At 40.1% G+C, this 23,549-nt stretch overlaps 2 protein-coding genes across 2 annotated transcripts in view; one reads left to right on the top strand and one right to left on the bottom strand.

Moving 5' to 3' along the window:
• Positions 1-8,593, bottom strand: part of stk35 (serine/threonine kinase 35) — a 13,584-nt gene extending 4,991 nt beyond the window's left edge. The window contains exons 1-2 of the mRNA XM_008318573.2: positions 7,500-8,593; positions 4,239-5,049 (exon numbers count right to left, since the gene is read on the bottom strand). Of these exons, the coding sequence (XP_008316795.1) occupies positions 4,307-5,049; positions 7,500-8,082 (1,326 nt within the window). The 5' untranslated portion in view covers positions 8,083-8,593 and the 3' untranslated portion in view covers positions 4,239-4,306. The remainder of the gene's footprint in view (positions 1-4,238; positions 5,050-7,499) is intronic.
• Positions 4,302-23,549, top strand: pdyn (prodynorphin). Its single transcript, XM_008318575.3, has 6 exons — positions 4,302-4,440; positions 10,597-10,671; positions 10,771-10,866; positions 21,675-21,848; positions 22,170-22,306; positions 22,728-23,549. Exons 5-6 carry the CDS (start codon positions 22,184-22,186, stop codon positions 23,340-23,342), a joined length of 738 nt encoding a protein of 245 aa, XP_008316797.1. The 5' UTR covers positions 4,302-4,440; positions 10,597-10,671; positions 10,771-10,866; positions 21,675-21,848; positions 22,170-22,183; the 3' UTR covers positions 23,343-23,549.

Here is a 23,549-nt window from a genome sequence, read left to right as displayed (position 1 = left end):
TCCAGGCTCTGTATATAAAACACTTGGACAAATGCTCATACTGTTTGGACGGTTTGTTCACCTCTCTCACAATCTATTTGAATAATTAATCTGAAACAACAAGGCCTGCTTTATCCAAGAAAGAGCAGCATCATTTGAATTTCTCTGCAGCCATTGGTTTTAGCATATTTGCGTACATAATAATCATTTGATTTCCATACCCTACACAGTATTGTTGTTACATAATGCTGTTTATTACTTACATATCCCCACTGACTTACAACAACTAAAAACATGCATTGTTCTGCTTCTTATAGCACATTGTAAATTTTGGGTTTTATGAGTATGTTGCATCTGAATTTATTTTCCAAAGGTTAAGTAACTTTGGTTTAAATTGGACAAAGTTGGACAAAGAACTTCACATTTATTTTGCTGAAGCTGTCTTTTAGCATCTGCTTCCCTTTGTTAATCCTGCCATCATGAAGTTCTTATTTTGTCACAGAACCGAGCGTGCAGAAGTAACACAGCAAATCCAAGTGCCTGCGGTCCAGCACAGACACTGACCACACCTCTTTTCATCCATAATTCAAACGTCAAACTCTCTCACGTCATTCAAACAGTGCAAACCATCAACAGGAAACAATCCAGTGACATGCTTGCCAAACTGTGACGCAGCACCTGTAGTGACTAAAGGCTGTCATGGATGTCACTCAGGCTGTGGGGAGATTACTGTAGATTAAAGATCTTAAAACCCATTAGATCCATGACAGTTGTCATGAATGAGGAGAGCAAACTGTAAAAAATGTACATCCATGCCATTCTGGTCCATGTTGGTCCCACAGTCGAACCGATGATGGTGGAACTTTGTCTTTTGGTTCTTTGCTGCCCTCCAGGCCTTGAGGACGCGTTTAACATGTTCACAGCCACTGAACTTTTATTGCATAAGAGAAGTGTTACATAAGACCACCAATATGTACATGGCTGCTTCTAAAATCCTCTAAAGGTTTGCCCTGAAGCTGTTTTCCAGTCCTTCCACAATACTCCCACTGACTGAGCCAATACTGAACACACTGAACCCTGTCTCTAAACTGCTGTCCAAACAATCTCATTTCCTTAACACTAACATGTACATTCTCTTGGATCTGTGGTCCACCTCTGGTGCACAGCTATTGCATTGAGCCCGCAGCAAGGAAAATTAATTTCCATTGAAATATTTACCTAATTGTAAATATTGAAACTTAATTAATGATACTTGATACTGCTATAAATAAGAATAGCAGTGTTGTAGCTGTTACAGCGTGTTAAATAATGTTTAGTAATATTGTCTGAATGTGTTGACACGAAGAGTCTCAACAGTAGTTCTATCTACAGAAAAAGGGAACCATCAGTCAACACTGAGGGTCAAACCAGTGATGCACTAAACGCACTCATGGTTGATAGTACTAACAGTTAATGTGACGAGACAGGGAAATGACTCATGTTAATTAACATCACGGTGGATGGACAAAAACCTTTTGACATACAAAGAGGAAAAACATGAATCAAGCTTAGATGAATATATTGTGGTTAATAGAGGCATTCATGGGTGCAGTGGAGGGACAACACCCTTTAGATGCCTGGACTTGCAAAAAGCCTGATGGGGTTGTCAGTAAATCAACAAGGATTCCTAAAATAAAGACAGCACATGTGGGGAGGGCGAGCCTTAAAGTGCTGTGGCCTGGTTTACACCTGGACGGCACACGACAGGCTAAAAGGGAGAGGACAAAATGTTCCCGGTGTAAGTCTCTATAAGCTCTGAACTAAGAGCAGAGCTCTTATTGTCCAGCACAGACAGGGAGGGTGGGGGGAGGAAGGGGATGAGATGGATGGATTGGGGAGGGTAATGCCACATTCAAAAACAAAGACACAGAGAGAAAAAAAGAAGTACGTACAGCTGTGTGTATGCGTGGGGAGGGAGGTGCAGGGGAGTGGGGAGGGATTGAATTGCTGGCCTTGCCACTCTAATACGCAATGCAAAAAAGGAAAATGCAATCGCTGTGATAATTACAAATACAAAGCATGGCTGATTTCATTTACATTGTTGGCATAATGACATAATTTGCTTTAAAAACTAAATCAACAGCAGGCATATAACCTAGTAAAATAATCAGATTTACAGAGCATACAATTTGCAAAAATGTAAGTAAAATAGTAAAACACGCATTTGTAAGGTTGTATGTTTATTCATACTTTTTGCATTTCTGCATACGTGTTGAATGTTGAAGCATAGCTATTACACTGTGACATCATCAGATCTCCTCTAAGTTAACCACCAGCTCCTAACAACTGCCTCAGCTCCTGTCCCTCTTTCTCACTCCACAGCCGTTAATCTGCTCGCTTCAGCAAATCACAGCGTTTCTCATTCCACCAGTGCAGGAACCTGTGCCTGTTATGTAATAGAGTATCCCATCAGCCCACAAGTCAACAAGGCCAATCGGCAACAAACAGGCCAACATGCAATTGCATCTTGCGCGTCACAAGTAGAAAGATTTGACGTCACCAAGCACAGAGGCCGGGTTGCTGTGCTGGGGGAGGAAGGGGGTGAGGGGGTCACACAGTATGGGGTAAATGCAGATGAAAGTGTCAAACAAAGGCTTGAATTAGTCCTCATGACTGTAGGGTTCAAGTTCAAACACATTGACTTATGGGTCAGTGAGCATCCACTGGGCGGTTCAATGATGTCCTACAAGGAGTTTCTGCTCCAAAAAGCAATCATAGACAATAAATATCTGCAGGGGACAGTTTTCCCAAACTGCAAAGTTAATTAACTTGTGACAATGTTTATTTTCTTTGGAGGAGGGGCAGTAAGGCAAAGTCAGTTCATAGTTATTTCAAGTTATTAACATGTTATCGTGATTGTTATTGATGATCATTGATCCTTTATTATTACTATTATTAGGTGATGACTGATGCTTAATGATAGGCAGTTAATCTTTTAGCGAATGAATTACTAAAACATAAGGATTTTGCTTCATTTTGTTTTGTTCCTGATCAACGGTGCTGACTGTTTATGAAGTTTTCAATGGGTGATTAATATGTTCACACAAAGGGTAACTGCCGGTTTTTCTCAGGGTCGGGACACACCTCTCAAATTCCTAAAAATCATTTTCTCTCTTCAGTAAACTCTACCGCAATACAGCATAGGCAATAATCCTATAAACTGTAATGTAATGAACTGTAATTGGTCAAATAAAGCTAATCAACTTTAGTAGTTTTTTTGTGTCATATTAGCATTGACATAGTGACACTTCCCCACCAGTCTCAGTTCCTGGCTGAGCTTGGCCCAACTGTGCTATTACTGTACAGTACAGAGGATTAGATGAGTTCATTGAGGCCTTTTTCAAAGCAGCTCATTACATTCACTGCTCCACCTCTGTAATTACAGAGCGATCTAATGACTTTATTTAGCCAATAGACGTCATTACATTTAATTACTGAGGAGGGCCATGTGTCATCTGTCGACAGGGGGAAGAGAAGAAATATGTTGATTTATTTATCAGAAATGACCTCAACCTAAACATGTATCATGAACTTCTGATACTTCTGGTATCATTTTAAAAGGTGTCCCATCTTGATAAGTGAAAACTTGTCTTCCAACAACTTCAACAAGTTTGATTCAGACCTGGGGATTAGGAGAACAAAAAATGTGCCCTAAGAGGCTCAGTTATTATCATTTGTTTGATCAAATACATAAATATATTATTATTAGTGCAGTTACTTATTCAATTTAGTTATATACTCATGTGTAGTTGATAGAAATCATAGATACATACCTGTTATTAACTTAATTTATATATTTAATTGTTTGTGTGTTTATTCTTTTCGGGCTTCAAATTGTTTATTCACCTTTAAAATACGTGTTTTACTATTTTACTATCAATTGGATGTCATATTTTAGGGTGTTTAAAATTTGGGGTTGATGTTGGGTTTAATGGTATTTCTCCATCAAACATGGTTTACAAAACCATTTCTTTCTTGTGTGATTGTGTAAACACTACTTACCATTCTATAGTTACTATTAAAAAATATAATACTTTATCAAAACAGACACCATCAACACATTTTTCTCTTTATATCATATAAAATGGAACTACACTGGAATATTTTTTTTTTTTACCTTCCATTAAGTCTTTCTGGTCTTTTGTTTTTTGTTGATAACACAGATATTGATAATGCTCTCTCTTTTTCTTAAATTACCAGGTTAAAGAAAGTCTTCATACCTGAGTAACGAGGAGGTCCAATGTTGACAGAAGAGAATAAAGAAACAGTTTGACAGCGGTGATGGCCATCATGCTCTACATGTGACCTGATCCACCCGCACCTCCAGCTGGAAGGCGTCTGGTCTGTCCTGAGGGTTGACTGCCAGCATGTCCTGAAGCAGTTTCTTCACACCCTCAGACATTGAGCTCCTGGCCTTCTGAGGTATGTTGAGAACCATCTTTGGGTTTTCCAACAGAGCCTCACCAACAGGTACAATCTCTGTGCCCTGACGTATGTAGGTACCCAGTAGTTCACGCTTGGACTCAGCATCAATGAATGTGATCCGCTCGATCATTGCCCAGATGATGATGCCCAGAGCAAAGATATCTGCCTTGGCTGTGTAGTGACCCTCCCACACTTCGGGGGCCATGTAGAAGTCTGAGCCACAAGCTGACGACAACCAGTATTTGTTTATGTTGTTGATATCGTTCTGGTTGCCACCTCTGCCTCCTGCTCCTTCAGCTGCGTTCTCTTCACTGTTCTTGGAGTTAAGGGCAGCACACACTTTACTTAGACCAAAGTCTGCAACTTTAAGAACAGGGGAACCAGATTTCTGTGAGATGAGGATGTTGTCTGGTTTCAGGTCACGGTGGACAATGTTGTTTTTGTGTAGGAATGCTACAGCACTCGTCAGCTGTCGCATAAAGCTCCTGTTGGTGTGAGGGTCAGGCTTACGGGACAAGATGTACTGGTTGAGGTCTCCACCCTCACAGAACTCCATGACAAACCAGAGGTAGCATGGTTCCTGAGGGTGACCCAGAATGCGTTCTCCTGTAGCAAGCAGACAGTGACTTGATTAGTAACTTGGTTACAAACGTCTTTAGTTTAACACTATAAAGATAAATCACATGTTTTCTGGTTGCGCTGCAGTTGCTCAATGCTTGTGACTTTCATGCATTTTTCTATTTATAAAAACAGTTGTATTAAAAAAAACACCAGTTCTCTGTAGTTAAAAATAATATATTTTCACCACTTTTTCTCAGGAATGAACAAGAATAGAAACTTGAGCTTCTATTCTTGGCTTAGAACATTCAGCTTATGTTTCTTATTTTAATGTCCAGGAAAACTGATTGAATATGTAAGCACCGAAACGTACACACATCAATCAATAGACAACAAAGAGATGTGTGCATTTGCTTATTTCCTTCCTCTTATTTAAGCTGTTGTTAATCCCTGTTTTATTAGTTTTGCCCTGTGTCCTCACATTTTATCCTCACTATATGCTCCACAGTTGCAGAAATACAGTTCTAAACTAATTTTCCATTTTCCAGGGAACTGAGAAAAACAACTGAAGTAGAGTTGAGTATTACATTTCTCAGGAAAAAAACCCCACTGGGGTCTACGTTTTGTATTATGATCTCATCCAGTCAGCTGCATAGCTTACACTTTAAACACTGCAACGTGCCGCTATATGTCTCCAAACGTTGCAGACGTTGCAGCGGGCACTAAAGCCTGACCTGGAATTCAGGGTCTCCAAAAGAAATGTCCTCAGTTGATCCCAACAGCAAACACTAAGAAGCTAAATTTAGTGGATGGATTTTCATGGTATATGCTGTAAGCTTATTTGACTAAAGGTGTTCATGAAGTTTACTATTATTTTAATTTTTTTTTGTTTTAGATTAAAAACATGTTGATTCATGTTTATCAGCCAAAAGCCACTAAACATGTTTATGGAACAGAAAATCTTTTGGCCTGTAAAAACATTTTTTTATAAAGCTTTTTTAAATTAAAGGAATACCATCTGTCAACCTGGGCATATGCAATGGAAAATAAACTGCAACTTATTTAGTTAAATCCCCTACATGTAGGCATAACAAACTGTTACGTTGCAGTTAAACTAGTTTTAAACTGTCCAATCAGAACAGTCCTCCTGGCACAACCTACACCAAGTATTACTGTGAACTTGTAGTACGGCTGGGAGTTACCTCACATTACACTGTCAGAAAATTAGGTTAACTGCGTTAAGAAGACAGATTATAAACAAAGAAAACACTGAGTCATTTGCAAGCTTTCGCCATATCCTATAAACAAGAACACTTTGAGAAAAGATGTCAGCTCAAGATTAATATTTTATTCCAACAGCCTGAATGATGTCACTTATGTAACAGCCAGGCTTGATATAGGGAAAGCCCACAACACTGTGCACCAATTCAGCCATAAACATATCTTTAAACCAAACCGTTCACAGTGTTTGTCATTACTGTTTTTGATTTGAATTTTAGTATATATTTGATGCCTTTTATAGTAATAATATACACAGTTCCTTTCATCCCACAGAGCAATAACAATGTAAGTAAATTTAGGTCAAATTCCAAAAGTAATGCCATAAATATTTAAAAAGGACAAAAATAGCACTGTTTCAATCTAATGTCCAGGATTAGACAGTAATATCACTGTTGATGTTCAAAACCACATTCCAACAGAAGTGGGTTAACATGTAACCATTTAGTACACAGTGTTCTTGATGAGCTCTGGGGCTACACAGTGTACTCTGTGTGCGCCTGCTGCTGGAAAAATATAGCAACATCCCTGACAGACAAATGGCAATGAATGGAACCAGTGACTGATTATTTAGAGCTCAGAAAACTTTCAAAAACACAGCAGGTCTACTTTAAATACAGTATATACAACTTGCTGTCAATGGCAATTTGGTGTATCCTTCATGATTTTAAATCAAGGTTTTTTGTGTAACACATGATATTAATGCGTTTCAATGCGTTTGACAACAGGAATTCAGGAATTGTTAAAAAATAAATTAGCAATCAATTTAACCTAAACCAACTGGTACTTTGCCCATTCATTTCAATGGGAAATTGTGACAGACATTTATTATTCACCCACTGACATTCTGAACGATAATAATGATAATGCTGCAATAAAATTAAGAACATTTATATCAAAACACTCACAAATATCTACAAATCTACGAGGGCATAATCTAGATTAAATCACAGTGTGTGTAGAGTGTGAAAACAAAATATTGATGTTCTGAAAATGTTTTCATCTCTCCACATACACGTTATTCAGTTTACTGTCAGGATAGAGCAGGTGAACCTGTTTTATTAACTCATTAAGTTGAGTAGTTGATCATTAGTCATTAATCGCCATCGATTAGTCAACTAAAACTTTGAGTGGTAAAGTTAGCTGTGTGAAGTTCGTTCTGCAGTTTCTTGCTGACTACATCTGCTGTTCTAACTGGTTGACACTGATTCTCTGTTTACCTTTGAGTGACGTCTCCACCAGTCGCAGGTACTGTTTTGACTTCTTATTACCGTGACTCATCTTCTGGGCCAGCCCGTTTCTCTGGAGGACACACTCCTCCAGCTGGACCACGTTCTGGTGCCGGTTCTCCAAGCTCGTTAGAGCCCAGAACTCGGCCAAGGCCAGCTCCACGTTCTCAGGAGCGTCGCATTGGAGTCTTTTTACGGCCACTGTGGCACCAGTAGTCCGTGCTATGGCCTCAAACACAACACCGTAGCTTCCTCGGCCGACTTCCCGAATAAGGTTGTATCTGGGGGATGCAACTGGGGAGACTCCGGCCTTCAGTCGCCCGTTCGACAAGAAACTGACACAAAAGCTGTGCTCTTCTTCGTCGTCCTGCTCTTCATCCTCTTCCTCCGTTGTCTCGAGTTGGTGTTTTTTGTTGTTATTGTTCCCTACCGTTAGAGAGCGGAGGACTTTACAAGCCTCCCTCCTCATCTTCTTGACCACAGTCTGCCTGCAGCCGCGCGCTGCCCCGCTTACCTTTCTCCTCTTCCTACCGTTGCAAATATCCATAACTTCTTCTTTGTCGAAAGAAAGCATGGAATGAGAACGTGTTTATCTTTCATTACTTTAACTCTAACCTCTAAGTTAAGCGCCCGACCTTATTTTTCGTCTTGTTTTCTTCCTCGTTTTGTTCTCTAAGGTACGTTGAACATAGAACAGTAGAGCCTCGTAAACAAAATGTTCCAGAAGCTCCAGAGAACGGCCTGGGAACAAGGGGCGGGGCTTTGCTGCTTCTCTGCTCTGATTGGTGGGGAGTCAAAACAGCTCGTGGAGATTCTCTTACGAGCGATAATATACGTTATGTTTTGTTTTTGTAAAAAAAACCTTTAAATGTAAAAACAGTTAACATAAAATATTTCGATAATTTTCTCTTTAATAAATATTTTTTTCAATTAGTAATGCAAACAGGAAGAGGAGTCATGCAACGTCCGAAGCTTACTGAGGCAGCATGGACTGACACGAGAGAGGCTGAGGCACGTGTACTCTGGCATGTACTCACAGATACAGAGACGCGAAAGGCCCTGAACGCACCATATTTGTCACTGCTTTAAAGAATACATCAGAGGCAAAACGGTCGATTATTTGGAAACAGTTTTGTTGTAACTGGTGGAATAACATAACATACCATAAAAGCTTTAAACGCATCACCACTGTAATTCCGAAATATTTTTTTAATATAAAAAGTGGCAAGTTACAAAAAATGGAAACTGAAAGATATATAAAAAGATTAAGTAAAAGACAACGCTAACATTGCTAGGAGGTTGAACAAAGGAAAGCATAAGGATTTAAAGTAAACAAAAAAATGCTTACAACTGTTGTCATATGAGCCATTCAAAAAGAATCAAAACAAGTCACAAAATACCATAAAATATCTTGCAGAGAAGTAAATATTGTCGTATATATTTGTATATTTTATAACAACTGCATATCTGGATGGATGGATTTGTCCTCCTGTAACGATTGGCCAACAATAGCAGTCACTTGTTATTTTATAAAAATATTTAAAAAAAATCAAAATCAAAACGCTTTCATCAAAATATGCTGAAGCGTTTCAAATTGCTTGACTTCTTTTTCACATTAAAATGTAAATCACCCTTGCATGGTATTTCTTACTGATGCATGATGGCCGTGCACTCAGCTAAATTCAGATGCAATGTAAGGTGTTTTGTTTTTGCAAGTCATAAAACTCTTGTTTTTAGATGTTAAAAAACAGAAATAAATTTAATTTATAACAAATAGATACTTACAAATACATACAAACAGATTTACTTTAACAATATTCTACATGCTAAAAGCTGAGAATACTCTTTTTTATTACATTTCACTTTACTGTGATGAATGGATTTTATTGTATAATCCTAATACAGTAACTGTAAAATCAATTAATGATTTATATACATATAGAACGCGAAAAGCCAGTAAAGAGGGGGAACTGTCCTGTGAGCTTTTGCTAACGTGGTTAAAAAAATCAAAGCTGTCATATAAAAAAACAAGTAAAGCTTCAGTGTTATGTAACCCTATTGTTGCATTCATTATGCTGCATACCAGACAGACTGGACCCAGAGAGCAGATCATCTTCTGTCATGGCTCAGTGGTCACTAAAGGTCCATTTGTATTTCTAATCAAAAGGGGAATTTACTGTGTCCAATACAACATGATTAGTAGGAAATCCAAAAGAGGACATCACACTGTATTTTCAGTTTGTAATTCAACTGAATCACATTCATAATTAAATAAGTGTAAAACACAAAAGTACTGTTGTTATTGATATTTAAAAGACTGGGATACTGTTTCAGGGCTGTCTGTTTTTTCCCCTTCCTGCTGTCTGTCGTTAGTCTTACTGGTGTCACCTGGTTCACTGGGTATGTATACACCTCTGTCCCTCACTCTGTCATTTTGGGATTATTGTATTGTTCAAGTCTGTTTGTGAAGAGTCTATTATTCAGTTTGTTCTCTGTGTGCTCCTTGCTCGGTGTTAATACCCTGATGGTGATGCCGTGTGCTGTCTATGCCTTGTATTTCCTGTGATCCAGTGACGTTAAATTAAACTAGATTCTTGCATGTTTCTCTGACATTTTGGGATATGCAGCTGGGATTATATCTACATGACATTTTGTTCTCAAGCAAAACACCTAAGTGCAAGGTTGTCATCCCACCTCATTAACAAAGAGGATGCTACAAGTCATAACTGTCTCACAACCCACCATCTGTTTTTTTTTTTTTGGTTGATGAGTCTCTAGTTAATGCACAGCTACAGACTTATGAATGACAATCATTGAAATCAATGTTTAAATCAATGGTTTTAGCTGGTGTTTTCCTGGTCCTACATTTCTTAGAGTCTAAGATTACATCTTCATGGCCCAAAAATACACATCTCAACAGATTTACGACTTCATTAGTTATCTGTGAGATAAAAAATTCCTCAGACTAAATTCCTTTCTCTGGTCAAACTATTTGGGCTGCAATGTAACATGTGAAATAAAATGAACATACTACTCCTGACAGTGATTAGACAAACAATTATTATATTATTCTATTCTTTGGTTTTAGATGATCTGACCCCTGACCTCTGATCCCTGATCCACCCTATTGGTCAGTTAAGCCAGTCGTTGGGCTAATCTAAAGGTAATGTGCAATTCTTTTGTTATTGTTATTTTGTTAGAACATTGAGTACAAAACAGTTCAATGTCAACCAAATCTGTCCTCTCTGTTTTACCCATCAAGCCATTCCCAGGGAGCAGTGATCGCTTTTCTCAGTAGCGGACCTAGGTGGCCTTCATACCTGGATCCTCTGACAACAAGCCTGATCCTCTTCCCAAGGTCAGTGATTTACTGTTGTGTTATAATATTAGGTACTTTTATGTAATTTAAGCCAAGGTATGTAAAGTATTTCCTAAGGTGATAGAAAGGGTAGAAATACTTTTAACCCTTATTATTAGGGTTTCTGTTAGAGAAATCTGTGACAGAAAAATAGAGGTTTGTAAAGTAGTGGGCAGGAATCACCAAAAGCAATAATAGTCAAAACAATAATTGTTATAATATAACCACTAACAGGTTCCATTCTAAGGTTTGTTGTCCTTCTACAAAACTGTGTTGACTTCAAGGCAAACTTACCTCCCCACATGAATAAGGCCGGAGTGTTTCTGTAACTGAACAATATGCACGACTGACCTCTAGTGGCTGAGCTGGAACAACGCGATAAACCGGGAATGAGTGTGCTCGGATTAGTAGGTCCGTATTTGGCCATGAACTGTAACACTGTGACAAATGGAAAGCTTTATCCTGGCACTGCTGCGTTAGATGGTGTTAACGACGACAAGGTGGATACAGTGAATAATCTTTATTAGGGGTTTTAGTTAAAAAGTCTTAAAAGGTTTTCCCGGAAATGATGTTGCTTTTTACCCCTTAAAAACACATTGAACAATTTCATTTTTTAATTATTATTATTGAATAAAGTTTTCCGTTTTTTTATATTTTTGCACCCAACGTTATCTCTGGTCTTTCATTTATGTTCCCTTATAGTGTGTATGTTCAGGCACTAATTTGGTTAAAACGTATTATTATTTGGTGGCGCTTTGGCCCAGAGGCAATGTCTCTGTCATTGGTGTGGAACCCCAGGGTTCACCTCCTGGGCAAGTTCGAATCCCGGTTAGGGCGGTTGGTACCTTCCAGTGGACTCACCACCCGCAGGAAGGTTTGGTACGGTGCAATGTGATTTGGGTGGCGACTGCTGCCCCCGCGACCCGGTAACGGATAAGCGGATGAAAATGGATGGATGGATGGATGGTATTAATATTTGTTGACTATATTTAGCTTTTTTCAGAGCTCTCTTTTACTATTTCTTAAATAGTTTCAGCTATGTTTCTGTCAGGTTTGGAAAACATGGTCATTTTGCAATTTTTCCTTGAACTAAGTTTTCACTATGGCATTTACTTAGTTACTTTTGGCTCAATTTTAACTATCTTTATTAGTTAATTACATTATGTATTGAAATAATTGTATTCTTAGAGGAGGTTATCATTTCTTCAACACTTATTGTGTTTGTCATAGAAACCAAACTGGACATTTTTCACCTCCTCTTCACAGCTGTTCATTATAAATATTGTCACAACGTTTTCTAATCACCACTTAAGATAACCATGTAGGTTTGAACTCAACTCACAGTAGTTCTCCGTTCACTCTCGTGTGTATGTGGAGGTGGATATTCACACTTTGTACAGCTGGGTGTTTGTGTGTGTGTGTGTGTGTGAGTGTGTGCGAGTTTCTCTGACCTTGCTGTGTCTGATTCGTTATGTTCTGGATGTATTATTTTGCCTCTTCTGCTCCCGGATAAATATCTTTCACAACTTTCAGGGACGCTCACTCTAGCTTCTGACTCAGACTCTCAAATGTACCTCAATGCCTGCTGTTACCATGGCAACCTGAAGGCCAATGCCGCTGAGACTGAAGCGAACGTGAATGGTGGACATTCGTCCGTTTATGTCTTTCGGCTCACCCTTCACTGGAGTTGAATAATGAACTGGAGGTGATAGCTGTCGCTAAATGCAGAACAATGAAGAAGTGATGCGTGTGAGATTAGAAGTCTTTCTTTTTATCAGGAAACTTTTGATTATGGCTTCACAGTTTGTCTCTACTATTTTTTCAGGCAGTTTTCAGACACATTAGTGAGAACTGAGGCCACTAGGATTCAAACCTGCAGCTGTCTTGAGCTGCCACTCCATCAAATAACTAAAAAAAAAAATTAAGATGTCTGTACGTGTGAAGATTCTTTTTGAGTCTTGTTTACTTCCAGTATGCTTTTCACACTTCACGCCATTCACAAACCCATCGTGGACGTCTTTTTGAAGCACTTTTACCAAACAGACAGTACTGCTGTGTCATCATAAATATCTCTTCAAACAAGGGGAAATGACATCCCACCTCAACTATTACTTTTTTGTAAAAACCTTTACATGGTTTTTTTCATCATAAAATTAGAATCCAAGTAACTGACTGCCTAAAACATGAATCAGAACCATAGACATTTTGAAAACACGAACGACAATTCTCAGTGTGTATATATATATATATATATGTGAAAAATGAAAACTATGTCAACATCAATATAAAAACACCTGCTGAAGTTTCTTGAATACAGCGCTCTGTTGTTAATCTTTTCTCACTCATCAATGGTAAAAAAAAGAAAAGATTCCAACACAACATGTACAGACCACCACGTAGATACAATGTAGACTTCTCAGCTCGGAAGAAAAGGTCTGCTTTGTTCGCAGACTCCTCTGGTCGACGTGTCACTGAAAAGAACAGCTGTCTCAGCATGTGTGAATAAGGTGTAAAAGGAAGTGCATACTAAATCTACAAAAGGTGTGTGACAACAATCTGCGGCTCATCAGTAGGTGAATAATTGAATGAACATCTAGACCAAGTAGACATGATAATCATGCAAAAATGAAACAGGAAAATGTAAAGCATGCTTGTCAGATCATCATGCTGAAGCCCACGCACTGTTCGTTGACACTCTCTTAGGCCCGCCTTCTTTATAAATGATGTCAATCAATTCCTATAAAGTCCTATAAAAGCCAGTTTGATGCCACAGCAGCGTAGCTTCCCTTGTGTTTTGATAAAACCCCATAAAGAACAGTGAGTACGACTAAATATTCAGGCAGAAAATGTGTAGGGCCCTCTGGAACAAACCGTCAGGTGGTCTCGTCCCACACTCTGTCTGATATTGACTGAGTTTCTTCATTACTTGGTTCATGTATAAGCTGTGGGAGTTTGAAAGTCTTGACATTTCCAACTTTCAATAATCATCATTGATGGTCTTTTCTTTCACTTCCTCCTATTCAGTGTCCCAACCTAATGACAGGACTAGATGTGGTGGATACTGTAGATGTGGAACAGGAACAAAAATAGCAGTCACTTGGATATTTCTGGGGAAAATAGGGTCAAATGTTCACAGACATGATTAATCTTAATATATATATTTTTTAATGTTACAGCAGCCTTTTACCAGCCATATACTACATTTGCCTCAGACACTTTTGCATATAATTTTATTGGGCCGTAAATCAATACATGCTACCAGGGTTCAAATTGAACAGTGTTAGAATAACACACTGACATTTGGGGTCGTGGGGTCAACTTCTGCGTACATCATAGGCTACTTGTCGCTCTCACACACATCACCTCACTGTTGTGTAAACTCTCCTCTGTCTTACAACCAACAAACATATATTCATGTGTTTACTGTCCGTGCTTACAGCCACTACAGCAAGCAGGCACCTGTCTGTCAGCGCAGCCTACACGCCACAAAATGTCCAAAGCTTGTCTCTGTCCGTTTGGACATTCTGACTACTTACATTTTTGATTTCAGCTTGGTCGATGATGCATATCAGAAGTGTCTTTTTCTGTTTGCGTTGTGAAATTTTAAAACTTTTCAGTACGTCTAATTGGCTACACTTGGCAGATCTAGAGGTTGTCTACTACTGACAGCTTTAGTGTAATCCCAGCATGCTGTTGGGTGAGAGGCACAGAAACATCCACCTACAAACGCCAGTGTAAACCTTAGCACTCTGTGAAACGACGCATGAAATCTGGGGTGTAATGAGTCCAACGTGGCCTGTTCCTGGACAGGGGATTCCTCTCAGTGGAGGCTGACATGACTAATATTCACAGCAACAACAGTTTGGTTTCACTTTAACACGGCAGCATGTGTTTGACAGTGACCTTTGCCGGGGGGTCCACGCAACCTCCACGAGCGAAGGAGGGAACCCGCTGATTGGCATTCAGCGGGGGTTTCTGCGTAACTCGCTGAAATTGAGCGTGCGGAAAAACAAGGAGGGGAATGACAAAAGGCTTTTAGTAGCCCTGCTGGACGCCTGTGCGCCAAGCTGCATCGTAGTCACACAAAGGAAACATGGGAAGTCACGCAGGCGACTGTCTGATGCATTATTTAGTAGTGAGTCTCACAACAATAGTCACGGCTCGGCCCAGCAAACTTTAAGGGAGACAGACAGATGCAGCAGATGTCCAGAGGGGACTTCTGTGTCAGACAGGTTGGCTGACTTATTCCAGGAGTTTTCATTTTCTTCCTGTGGCTACAGGCGTTTATTTATAGTAAATGATGAAAGGTCCGTATTGATAGACTCACTTTCCTAGTCTGAAGACCACTCCAAACTCTCTCTCTATTCAACCATTCACATCCTGTGGGCTGTTTGACAAAAGAACATTCTAGAATGGATTTGGTTCAGAGATATGATGCTGTTCCATTTGTATTCTGTTCTTTGTGTTTCTATGGTACGCCTGCCTTTTAGGACAAATTACACACAAACGACCTGTTCTACGACTGATGGTCTTTCTGTATTGAGTGTCCCTTTCATTGGCAGGTTAGTTAACTGACTGATAGACTGATGGGTGGGTGACTGATTTGCTGACTGACTGGCTTGTTGAGGTTTGGATGGTGGGTTTGTTGTTTGGATGACAGTCTAAGTTACCAGGTCATGAGTTTTTCAATGGTCAGTTGTTTTTAGGTTTGTTTGTCCCACTGAATAGTTGACACCCTGGTCAGCTTGGTTGATTGGTTGTTTAGTTACATGATTGGTTGGTTGATTGGTTATTTAGTGGGTTGAATAACTGACTAATTTGGTTGGTTGCTTGTTGTTTCACCTCCCAATTAGTCAGTCAAAAGGCCAATCAAGCAATGACTACCAGGTGGTATTTTTAAGAAAAGCTTTTAGCACTCAATCAATATGTATGTATGAATGGATTGATAGAGGAATAGATGGATGATTGGAATCTTGTTAAATGTATGGTTGCATAATAGGATGAATAAATGACCTGCGTTTCAGCAAGAAATCACGATTTTGACTTCTTGGCCTCGAGGCTACACAGTTGCGAGAAACGGTTGCTTTAAATTACTTTACATTAGAAAATGTGGAGGCCCTTTTCAACTCTACTCTACAGTGTGCACTCTCAAAAGACGTCCCCTTTCACTATTTCATCAGCTGTGCACGAGCAGAGAGAGTGACGGCGTAAGGAAAAGTTACATGCTCTTCCTGAAACAGACACCCTCCACCCCCGTTTCCCAGAAGCATCTGCTGCCTTGTGATTCACATTTGTCTCTCTTTCCAATGAGGTGAAAATGTATAAAGACATCCAGAGGGTTTATTTATGGTGGTGATGGCAGGGCTTCATAACGGCTGCTATGGTTACCTTCACACCAGATTCGGCGTAGAGCTCAGGTTGGCGGTGTTGTTGTCACTTTTACGCTCAACTCTCCTGTTGTCTTATAACAGATCTTAAGAGGTGGATGGTGGTGACGTGGAGCCACAAAGCCCGTGCAGGAGGGGAGGTGTGATGATGATGATGATGTTTACGATGATGATTATGATGATGATGAGGCGTTGAGAAGTCCATGAAGAGGACTCTGTGTCATGACGTGATGTTGTGTTTCTGCAGCAGCGTGTTTGTAAATGGGAACAGGAAAATAGAAAAAGAGCCGTTGTTGGTGGTCGTTGAACTCTAGACGAACAATGTAGAGCTACTGTCTGTGTTATTGTGCTGTAAATGATGACACGATAGATAACGCTTTTACAGTGTGTGTGTGTGTGTGTGTGTGTGTGTGTGTGTGTGTGTGTGTGTGTGTGTGAGAGAGAGCGTGAGAGATTCTGTGCAAGATGTAGGTGTATCCAGGTTACTGGAGAATGTAAATGCAAACAAGGCTACTCAAACTCAAACAGAGGAAGGGAGAGTGTTTATAAAACACGCAGGCACACACATCACTGAGTTTTGTGTGTGTGTGTGCAGGTCAGCGTGTGTGCATGGACGTGTGTATGAGAAGGTTTGATTAGAATGATCTCTTATTGGCTGATATACAAATGATCCCGGGTGGTTTCTGTCTTTACTGAATCATGCGATTACATTTAAACTTGGCGGGAATAAAGGGCTCACAGTGTAACGCTGTCATGTTCATGTCATACTGTTGGTTTGCTGTCATCAACAACCACACTAAATCAGACAGATATGATATGAAAGTCGCATATATCGCAGTTCAGGAGCTCTGGAAAACCAACAATCCACTACCTTCCCAATGTATTGTTGCTTTAAAGTGTTTTGAAGTGCCTTTGTGCCTGCACACCAGGAATGTGCACAGGACCAGAAGCGCAGAAAAGTAGTGGAATCAACTGAAAATGTAAACATTTTTATTACTCAAATCGTGGGACTCATTGCAGTTCTGGTGTTTTAATAAGCGACAAAACTTTTTAAAAAAAGTTCTCACCATGTGTTTAAGAAGCCGTGAGAAGATAGATCAACAGAATATCTGTACATCAATCATTAATGAGAAAAACAACAGAAGAAATAAGAACACGCCACCGCCTTAGCATCAGTGTCTCATTCGATTGGTTGCTAACAGGTCTTCCTCTCCGGTGTGTCATAACTAAAGGAAAAGACAAACACTTACTTGTGCTCGATACTGTCCTCCTTATACTACAGTCAGTATTCTTTGGTTGGATCTCAAACTGTGATACACTGACAGTTGGGGGTCTCTCTGTTATTTTACACCTTGGTTTCATGCCATTAGCAATCCTTTCACTCCTCACCCTCCTCCATGTGCGAACCAGAAAGTTCTGATATTTTTGAACTGTTATGTTAACGTGACATGCGCGGAATTAAAACGGTACAAATGAAGCTGGGGTCGCAGGGCGCAGATAATTGAATTCTACGATATCATAATACGTCCATTCATTATGCGAGAGTCGGTGATCCCTGTGTGCATAACTAAAAGTCTGATATTTTACGACACCATTAGCCGTAAAAACTTTTATTTCTAATGACATCTCAGAGGAGAAAAGATGAATACTAACTCGTGTTTTGGCCTGAAAGCATTTGTTTCCTTTAATACAGCGGAGGCTTTCACTAATGAAAGTTTGACAAAACACTATTTTTCTTTCTTTTAGCTGTCAGTGAGAAGAGAGTTTTCAGTCAGTAAAGTAGATGATGACCGATTTGCTTTTAATCCAAAAATAATCCTTTCATTCTGCACATTTTTGTACGGACATTAGACATTAGTATTCCACTATAATTACATAGGTACTATTTTCCTTAGGACTGATGTTCTCGGCAAACTCCTCCTCACTTTCAGTTATTTCCACACATTGACCTTGATCTGTCAGCTGACTGTTGTCTCCGGGTGAATTAGTCATCTCGAGACGGCTCACTGCGAAGACGCAAAACAAGAGAAAAGGAGTCAATAAAAGATTCTTTTAATCCGATTTTGTCACATTCAAGCCGTGCCTGCAGACCCAAACTTCACCTGAACCTTTCACGACCCGTTCTTTATGAAGCACTCGATTTTACTCACCATAAAAGGTCCAGGAACAAACGCCGTCTTAATGTCAGGGCTGGTCAATATTGTCCTAAATTTATAAGAATGTTGGGCTGAGTGTAAAAATATTTATAGCAGAAATTCATCGGTCTGGTTTTCTCAAACTTTGCGTTGACATTGGTTGGTGTTTAAGACATTTTACCTTATAAGGTCAGACTTAAAACACGCTGCGTGCTTTCCTCTTTGTTTAAAAAGAGAAACTTGACAGATGATGATGTCACAACTTTTATTTACTCTTTTAACATTACATTACATTTAGCAGATGCTTTTATTCAAAGCAACATACAATTTGAGTCAGTCATTCAACAATAAAGCTACAGGAAACATACAAAATACAAAAGTACATAAATAATAATAAATAGTAATAAATAATATATATATAGATTTCTGTTATTTTATATTATTTATTTGGTTTCAGAGGCAGCTGGAACTTGAAAATCCCCACTTTGAAGAAGTAGGAAATGACCAAAGGATATTTCAACAAATTAAGCGTTGCTATAATTTACATTCTGTCAATTAAACACTAACACCTTTACAGCAGTGTGTCTGAGCTTCGTTGTAGGTGATGGACACTAATTGGATGAGTGGATCATCACAGAAGGACAGTTAATATATAACAATAGGACGAACTGATAAATCAGTTCATGAGTTCATATCACGTGTAGATATAAACAAAACAGAAAGAGGACTGACTCAGAGATATTCCACTCTGAGTTGCCTAGGAACCTTAATGCAGAAAGACTCTGTCTCATTAAGGATGGGATAACGTGATGCTCAAACACTTAGTGGTCAAACCCATAAAGACAGGGCGAGAGCTCACAACGCTTTGTCTTCATATATATTGAAATATGTATTAAATAAGCTGTGAGAATGGTTTGTCACGGCGTGCACTGCAGGTGTGTGTGTGAGGAGCCTTAAACTCAAGGTCATCCTTCTCCCATTTGAATCTGTGTATTTTTCAAAGGGAAACGTTTGACGTGTCAAAGATTCACTGTAGGAAAAAATGTATTTCTCAAAGCAACTTGAGTATTTTTTTCTTTCAGTTTATTATGAAAAGCTTCTCATCCTGAGTCTCAGTCGGTGTATGAAAGGTAGGCTGTATAAAGCCATCGAAGGTTTTGTCAGTCGGTGTTCATTCATGACACACGGCTACAGCAGAGCAGCACGTGCGTTTGTCAACAACAAAAGAATCTCTAATATGTTTACAGCAATACGTTTCTACATCATATATAGATAAGAATCCATATTCATGTCTGAACTGTACATTAGTATATACATCCGTATACACCTCAATATTTCTACATCTCTGTCATCGACATATATTTCACTTACTCTAGAAACATCTATCTAGATCTCCATATATTTTAAATGTATGTCTTTATCTCTGGTAAACTATTCACAGTAAGTGTTTCCATATATCTATTTCATTACCAACATATACCGTCATATATGTACAATTTTACACATTTATACTGTATTTATTTAATTAGACATTTTTTAGTTTACGTAGTGCAAATCTAACAATAGCACCCTTTGAGCAGCAACCTCTGTGATGGAAAAACAAGCTGAAGCTAAGTGTAGTAAGCGATGGATTTTGACCACTGTAGTCATAGCTACAGAGGTTCATTTTTATCGTCAGTGATTCATTCTTTATACAAAGTAAAATAAAATGTGAAAATTAAATCAAATATCGGTAGCTCGGGGGTGCGGGGGGGATGAGGTGGCTTTGATAATTAACACTCTCAATCAACAGTTATTTTTCCATCACTCCTTTCAGATAGACTAGATCTAATATCAGACTAACTCTCCTGTTTTCTGCGCATGAATCATATTGTTGTCCATATTTTCTTCCAGTGCTCGTCTTCATTCCCTCACTGTAACTGAACTGCAAGGTCTCATAGAATAACCTTGGTCTGTCAGTGAGTCTCTAAAGGCCTCGGCCTTGAGATGTGGATGAGGCTGCGCTGTACTGTGTATCATTGCCTCCCACTGTACCCCTCAGAACACTCACTGCGGCCCTGTCTCATACACAAAGCGACCTGGAGGTATTTACTGACCACGTGGGTGTTGATGTTCTGGACATTTCTCACTCGTGTTCAGACACCAGAAGAGTTTTCTGCGTTATTAAGGTTTCATTTCATTTCAACCTAGAACCAGCACTGATAGAACCTGTGCTGGTTCTGATCTTTCTATTCATGTTTTTTAGCTTTTATTCAAAGTTTGTACTTTGATTTTCTATCAGATTCACTCTTGTAGTTCCAGTCCTGATATATTTCTTTATTTTAACATGTTTTTTTCAAATATTGTCGTGGGATCAGGCGAGTGGTCAGATGTAGGTTGGCAGATCAGAAGGTAGCAGCAAAGGCTAGTTGATAATTTAATTGATGGGGAGGCTAATGATTTGGTACAAACGCATGGTGGTAATCAAGGAAATTTAGCGAGTACTTGGTCGTGTAGTACTTGTTTCATGGGTTAAAAGCTTGGTCAATTGGTTAGTCATATTCAAGGTATTGAGAAAAAAGATATGTGGGTTACTCAACCAGCCGGCAAGTAGGTCAAAAGGTCAGAGAAAAAGTTGCTGGTATTTTATAACTCCATGTAGCCATAATAATACTTTAATCTAATCTAATGTTTTAGTATGATATTATATTTGTCTAACTCACATTTTCAGAGAAATAAAAGTTTGTAAATTAAACCAAAGACAATAAAAACATGTACAAGAGGCGAAAGGATGTGAAATGATTCAGTCTGATCAGAGAGTCGGACTCCTGTAAATCATTTCTTCTCTCTCTGAAATCTAACCAGACCCTGATTCAGACTTTACGAGTCTCTCTGGCCAAATACAAGCAGTGATTCAAGGAGGAAAACATCAATACTGCAATGACACCAATAATAAATTCAAATACAAAACATAAGATAACATATTTTTTTCCATTGTATGAAAGGTTTTAAGGTTCTGGAACATTGGACATTGGACAGGGAGGGCTAAGCAAATGATGATGATGATGATGATGATGATGATGATGATGATGATGATGATGATGATGATGATGATGATGATGATGATGATGATGATGATGATGATGATGATGATGATGATGATGATGAAGATGAAGAAGTGAGCTGCTGCTGCTTCTGCTGCCTCCCCTACACCTTCCCTGTGTGGGCGTCGTCCAAACTCCTGGAGCCTCTGTGGGCGGTGCCATTATTTACGCACTTCATTTCAATCCCATTGGTCCGTGAATAGAAGCGGCAGTGATGCGCTGCGGTGACACGGTGGGAGCCGACGACATAAAAAGGAACCGCGACGCGTCGCGCAGGAGAGCGCAACAGTTCGGATCCGACGCGGCGAAGTTCCGTTTGGTAGTGGATGCGACTCTGCGAGTCCAACGCGGCTGGAAGTATTCATCCAAGTCCCGAGGTACACTTCCTTAAACTTTATTTTTCTTTCCTTAACTTCCTAAAACTGTCAATTAGGAGCAAGTTTAATGATTTCCTGCACGGTTTAAGTGGATAAAAGCTGATGGAAAAAGATTTGGCACCAGTGCGTAATTACGCACTGAGCTGCGGTCTGGGTGGTCATCAGCGGTTTATGGTCAGACAGTCCTGGTTTTAAAGGCGGCGTATATGTTACCATGACAACTAACTTTCTCCACAGTCACAGTTTATTTTGATGGGTTGTCTCCTTGTCCTCTGGTGTTCTTCTACATCTGTAATCTGGGTTTGTGTGTGTGTGTGTTAGTGTCCAGGTGAAGAATGGAGTGGTATGTCCTGGTGCTGATCCTGACTTTGCCTCACTCCATCCACTCCGACTGCTCCTCACAGTGTCAGAAATGTGCGCAGCTGCAGCTCCTCAGCCCGGACACCTTCAACAGTCTGGTAAGAAGTGTCTCCTCACCTCTGTTTCAGTCTTTTTCCTTAGGGATCCAAACAAAGTCTAGTAGTAAATGAGGCCAAACATTCCGGGGTTGAACACGTTAGGAAAACAGCAGAAAAGTTCAGGTAAATGTTTGGGTCGAGGTCATGATTGTAGGGCTTATCACCGACTCGGTTTTAAAGTTAGGTCTCCCTGTCGCACCCTCTCCTGCCACCGTCTCATTCGACCCCCACCCCCACCGCTACCTGGTCTACCTCGGTCATCTGTGTATCTCATCTAGTCTTTGTCCCCCTCTAACACCTGTCCCCCCCTCTAACTCCTGTCTCCCCCTCTAACTCCTGTCCCCCCTCTTCATTTGCCTCTCCACCTCTTCCGTCCATCTCACTTCTTGTTCTTCTTCTTCTTCTTCTTCCTCCCCTGCAGTCCTGCAGCACAGAGTGTGATGTCCAGCAGCTTCAGAACTGCGTCCAGTCTCCTCGGACCCGACTGGCAGACTTCAGCCAGGATGAATCTGCAGGTGAGGCGGAGGAGGAGGAGGGTGAGCAAGGTGGGGAGGAGCAGGCGGAGCTGGTGAAACGTTACGGAGGCTTCATCAAAAGGATCGACAAAAACAAGAACAAGATCTTTGCTGCGTTGCAGCCGTGGCGAGACAACTACGTGGTGAAAGTCGGGGGTTTGATGCCCAAGAAGTACGAGGACTTGATGAAGGTTCTGGAGGAGCGGGAGGTGGACGCTCTGCCACCGCCGCAGCCACAGGAGGATCCACAGGTGCTGCGCCCTTATAGCAAACGATACGGCGGCTTTTTACGCAAATTTGGCCCCAAGACTCGGCGGAGTAGCTCCGCCGAGGAACAAGACAGCCAAGAACCCGAAGAGCTGCAGAAGCGCTACGGAGGCTTCATGAGGAGGATCCGACCAAAGCTGAACAACCTGAAGTGGGACAAGAGGTACGGAGGCTTCCTGAGGCGCCACTTCAAGATCTCCGTACGCTCGGTGGAGGAGCCGCTGTACTCCTACTATGACGACCTGAGTCTATAAGAGGGACTAAATGAGGAGGAGGAAGGAGTTCACACAGGTTTCACTTGACAAAAGCACGGTCCAATCCACAGATACGTCTTCAGCATCTCTTCTTCATCACCCTCATATGCCTGCATATAATCCTGCTTGTAGCCTCACAGTTGCCTTCTGTGTAACATCTCTGTGTTATTGGCGTTTGAGTCTCTTCCATTAAAGGATGCTTGTTTA

This window comes from Cynoglossus semilaevis, chromosome 10, assembly GCF_000523025.1.
Source record: "Cynoglossus semilaevis isolate Cse_v1.0 chromosome 10, Cse_v1.0, whole genome shotgun sequence".
Lineage (NCBI taxonomy): Eukaryota > Metazoa > Chordata > Actinopteri > Pleuronectiformes > Cynoglossidae > Cynoglossus > Cynoglossus semilaevis.
This window is presented reverse-complemented; position numbering and strand designations above follow the sequence as displayed.